Genomic DNA, 5,237 nt, shown 5'->3' with positions numbered 1-5,237 from the left:
TATAAGCTATGCATGTTGCAGTTTGGGTGTATGTACATAACGTTCTTTTGTTTAATGTATGTTGTAGTTTGGTGTACGTACATAACGTTCTTGAGATTAATGTACGTACATAAATCCGTTTTAATGAAATATATTATTGTAATTTTGTAGTCATCTTCAACATATCTTCTTCTGCAACCCTAGCTAATATTGTCGTTGTTGTTCACCGGAAATGGAACAAGTAAGAGATGTTACTAGTTAAAAACCAAAGAGCCAAATTTTCAGATATAAAACACTCTTAATTACTTCGTCAGTCTTGATTGCTCACAAAACCAAAGAGTTAATTTTTTTTGTTTTCGGGGCAAATTGAAATTGATTAAATAATTAAAAGTTTTGCACTCGATGAGAGGAGGAACCGGAAATAACCAGACAAAGCTAAGAAAACAACTAAAACAAATGTCATATGTGGAAGAAAAGCAGTAGAGATAGATGTGGAGGATCCCTTTTATTTTTATTTTTTGAATAAAATATTAAATTAAATTTAAAGAAAAAATAGGGTTTGTACAACTAGTGCAACTGGTAGCTGAAATTTTTTAGCTAAGAACAATTACAAAACTGAAAAGAAGAGTAAAATCATCAGTTCAGCCTAGATCTCTAGAAGCAAACCAAACTTGGAGACCGTCCTCGTAGCGCCTATCCCCCAGACCAGAGATAGCGAGGAGCTGATTCCGGACTTGTTTATCGAACCAAGATATTAGAGTACCTGCTGACTTTGGAATCTCCCCATGTTTTCGAGAATTACGTTCTCTCCAGAGAGTATGAATCGTAGCTTGGAAAAGGTATCGAGCAATGAATCCAACCAACCTGTCTGGCCAGCGGTCGGACACACAAGTGACTAGAGCAGCCAAGTTCGTGGTGTACTTGGTCCTAAAAATATTTTTGGCTAAAGCCCCCCAAACAAGTTTATAATAAAAAAAAAAACTGGCCAATGCTTGCAGAAACTAGAAATAGAAACCAGAAGCTAACCTTTGTGGAAAACACCCGTTCATGAGATTCATCAAGGATTATATTTGTAGGATGGTCAAAACCGTTAATGCAAGGATATGTCATCAGGAGATCTAATATAGTTAAGAATGGAAACTGCATTGGTAAACATAAACATAGCATAAATGACGAGGCTTAGAGCATGGAGATATTTTAAACTCAACTTTAAACAAAGTCTAGCAAAAGCTGAGACGAAAAAAGAGTCTCACCTGCTTCTCTAATTTAGCAGCTCGTGCTTGAGCCATTCCCAATTGTTTTGTAGAATCTGATGACCCTTTTTCTGCAGAGGAGTGAAAACATACAGATCATATGTAAGCCAAACATGCATGTCGAACAATTTATGACACGTTCCAAACAAGTAGGTGAAATTGAAACTATATTAGATCCATACCTGTAGTAAAAAGAAAACATACAAGCTCATAAACAAAATCTAAGCGGTATAATCGGATGCTCATAACCAAAACAGCTGTGGTAACCAAAACAAAAGCCAGGTTCCAAACGATGTCAAGCACCACCACAAGCTTCGAATAAGCCCAATCGCTCCGTCTTTCCTTTATGATTTGTCCTTTATGTGATTCCAAGTTAGATAGAGAGAGAGACAAATGAAGTAAATAGTACTAAACTACATAACTTCAGTAGTACCTTTTTTTCAAAGGTTGTTCTTTTTGAATTTTAAAAAAAAACATGGATCTTATATATATGTAGCATGTGCTACGGCCTAAGCTAATGAAGCATTTATTAAGAAAAGTTTTGGAAAATTTCTGATATTTCTTATGATTTATTAGGGAATTTGATTTCTTTCTTATTAATAAGGATAATGAGGTAATTTTAAAGATTATCGTCATTAAAAAAGTTATTTAATTATTTTTAAAATATATAAGAGAAACTTGAGAATTTAATTCTTGATCTTGAGGATGAGAAGCTTTTAATTACTTGCCGGACACGTCCTTTATTTTCATGATTATAACTTAATATCCTTTTGCGTTTAAGTGTTCGATCCCTACATATATAAAGAGACTTTTGTTACTTTCCAACAATTCTGTTATATCCTCACACGAAGCCACCTCTTGTAAAATCTAAAGAATCCTAATTTGAAAGTATGCACAATAAATCCATGAAGAAAGAAGGCAATCTAGCACGAGAAGATGGCGCAAAACTCTCACCGGGAGATTTAAGTTCTGACTCCTACAGCCTTCATTTCAAGGGTTTAATATCGGGGGAGACCACGGGGTTTGGGGTTGCAATTTGGAGAGAAGAAGATGGTTGTCGCTTGTTTCACATGAAGAAATCACTTGATGACTCTTTCATTACAGTTTTGGAGGCTGAGCTCATAGCATTGAAGCGATGTCTAACCGAAGCTGTGAATTTGGGGATCAATCATATCTCAATTTGCTGCCGTGATTACCGGGTTTTTGAGTTTGTAAGTTTCTGTTTTTTTTTTCCATGTCTTATCTTCAATCTTGTGATTGATGTTTTCTTTTTCCCTTTGAATGTTTAAGCTCATGGAAAGATCCACGCCTAAGCAAGAGAACATTGCCTTGCTAATGAATGATGTTCAACACATCAGACATGACATCTAGCATCCCTGTTCTTGTAAGTGGGACTCAAGCTATGTCTCTTGCTCAAAACAAGACTTCCCGTATCTGTTTGGAATCTGATATCGAAGCAGCAGAGATGCTTTCCGTTGCATTCTGTAATCATAGATCCTGCGAGAAATGCCTGAAAAGACATATAGAAGAGGGACTACTAGATGGCAAAATTGTACCAAAATGTCCTGAGTATGGCTGCAAATCGAACCTGGATCGTAGAAGCTGTGCACATCTTTTGACACCTAAATTACAAAAGCTGTGGGAACGACATGACCCGGTTCCTGAATGCGACATATTTCATTGCCCAAATCCAAGCTGCTCGGCTTTGATGTCGAAAACTAAGCTCTTTGAGTCCACCGAAGAAGAGGGAGTTAGGAGATGTTGCTTTATATGCTGTACACCCTTTTGCATCAACTGCAAAGTCCCATGGCATAGTAACTTGTCGTGCGACGAATTCAAGAGGTCGGTTTCAAAGCTTAGTACAACAGGGTCGCGACAATGTAGAAGTTGCCAACACAGGATCATACTATTACTATCCGAAGAACGCAACACTGTAACTTGCAGGTATTATCTATAATCACAATATTTTTTTAATTATTATGATTATAAAAATAATCACAATATTTTTTAATTATTATATTTTTTTAAATCACAATATTCTTAGTTTAGAACCATCTTTTACAAAAAAAAAATGAAAATAGAGACTTTTCTATAATACAATTAGTTTTCTAATCAAAAAGCATGAGAATAGACAAATAAATATATATATATATATATATGAGCCTATGCATCCTCATTTTCTGAAAAACCAACTTGACCACATTTTTAAACAGCAAAAAACAAACCTTTTGGTTTAAATACGTACCAACGGAATGGTATGAAGCCGATGGTTAAAGAGAATCTGTTAAGATTACGTATTTTGTAACCTGGAGAATGAGGCATTGAAAAAAATAAGCACTCCACATTTATAAAACTGAAAAGGTAATTGAAGATGATGTTGGACTTGGGTGCACTCCTTAATTCTTGATGTTTTCGATTATATCTACATTTCTCATTTATCTAGTTGACTTTAGATTTTCTAATTAGTATTATGCCTCGAGTTCTATAATTTGGGGGTAACGCTTCCAACATTAAAGAAATTCAACTTTCCATTTTATCCATTCAAATGAGGTATGCATTCCATACAAGAGGATCGAATCGATAAATTATTATCCGAAGTTATAAAGTCAAGAATACACACTACAAATTCAAATTCGCGAAGGAATTCTTCATACAGATTTCAAGCAATCTTTACACATATTGAAGAAAAAACATGAAACCATATGAAGGTTTTGTAGCCAAATTTTAATCCAAATCCAAAGAAACTTAAAAGATACAAGTAGCACCAAGAACAAAAGGAAAGAAGAAATAAAATAAAATTCAGTAGCTTAGTTTAGAATGGCATTTATTGTTTTAATAATAGTAATATGAAGATGAGGATCATGAGGTTTAATACTCAGTTTTTGGAGAAGGTGAATACGATGGAGGAGGTGGGGATTTATAGTCAACCTTTGGTGAGGGGGAGTAATAAGGTGGCGGTGGTGGGGAACTGTAGACATATGGTGGTGGAGGAGATTTGTAGTCCACCTTAGGAGAAGGTGAGTAGTACGGTGGTGGTGGGGAGCTGTAGACATATGGGGGTGGTGGAGACTTGTAGTCTACCTTAGGGGATGGAGAATAGTATGGTGGTGGTGGGGAGCTGTAAACATATGGTGGTGGAGGAGATTTGTATACAACCTTAGGGGATGGGGAGTAGTATGGTGGTGGTGGAGAACTGTAAACATATGGTGGTGGAGGAGACTTGTATACTACCTTAGGGGCTGGTGAGTAGTATGGTGGTGGTGGAGAACTGTAAACATATGGTGGTGGAGGAGATTTGTATACAACCTTAGGGGATGGGGAGTAGTATGGTGGTGGTGGAGAACTGTAAACATATGGTGGTGGAGGAGACTTGTATACTACCTTAGGGGCTGGTGAGTAGTATGGTGGTGGTGGAGAACTGTAAACATATGGTGGTGGAGGAGATTTGTATACAACCTTAGGGGATGGGGAGTAGTATGGTGGTGGTGGAGAACTGTAAACATATGGTGGTGGAGGAGACTTGTATACTACCTTAGGGGCTGGTGAGTAGTATGGTGGTGGTGGAGAACTGTAAACATATGGTGGTGGAGGAGATTTGTATACAACCTTAGGGGATGGGGAGTAGTATGGTGGTGGTGGAGAACTGTAGACATATGGTGGTGGAGGAGACTTGTACACAACCTTAGGGGATGGAGAATAACATGGAGGAGGTGGTGGACAAACACATACATGAGGATGTGGTGGAGACTTGTAGTACACCTTAGGAGAAGGCGAGTAGTATGGTGGTGGTGGAGACTTGTATTCTACTTTAGGGGCTGGTGAGTAGTATGGTGGTGGTGGGGAACTGTAGACGTATGGTGGTGGTGGAGACTTGTAGTCTACTTTAGGGGATGGGGAGTAGTATGGTGGTGGTGGAGAACTGTAAACATACGGTGGTGGAGGAGACTTGTATTCTACCTTAGGGGAAGGAGAGTAGTATGGTGGTGGTGGAGAACTGTAGACATA

General features: G+C 37.7%; 1 protein-coding gene and 1 pseudogene across 2 annotated transcripts in view; one reads left to right on the top strand and one right to left on the bottom strand.

Moving 5' to 3' along the window:
• Positions 2,138–3,189, top strand: LOC104783794 (annotated as a pseudogene).
• LOC104780378 (extensin-2-like) overlaps positions 3,743–5,237 on the bottom strand; it is a 9,800-nt gene continuing 8,305 nt past the window's right edge. Inside the window, exons 2-3 of one of the 2 annotated variants that reach the window (XM_019244626.1) lie at positions 5,040–5,189; positions 3,743–4,913 (exon numbers count right to left, since the gene is read on the bottom strand). In XM_019244626.1, the coding sequence (XP_019100171.1) occupies positions 4,101–4,913; positions 5,040–5,189 (963 nt within the window). In that variant the 3' untranslated portion in view covers positions 3,743–4,100. The other variant, XM_019244625.1, reaches the window with a different exon arrangement.

This window comes from Camelina sativa, chromosome 4 (genome assembly GCF_000633955.1).
Source record: "Camelina sativa cultivar DH55 chromosome 4, Cs, whole genome shotgun sequence".
NCBI classification, from domain to species: domain Eukaryota; kingdom Viridiplantae; phylum Streptophyta; class Magnoliopsida; order Brassicales; family Brassicaceae; genus Camelina; species Camelina sativa.
This window is presented reverse-complemented; position numbering and strand designations above follow the sequence as displayed.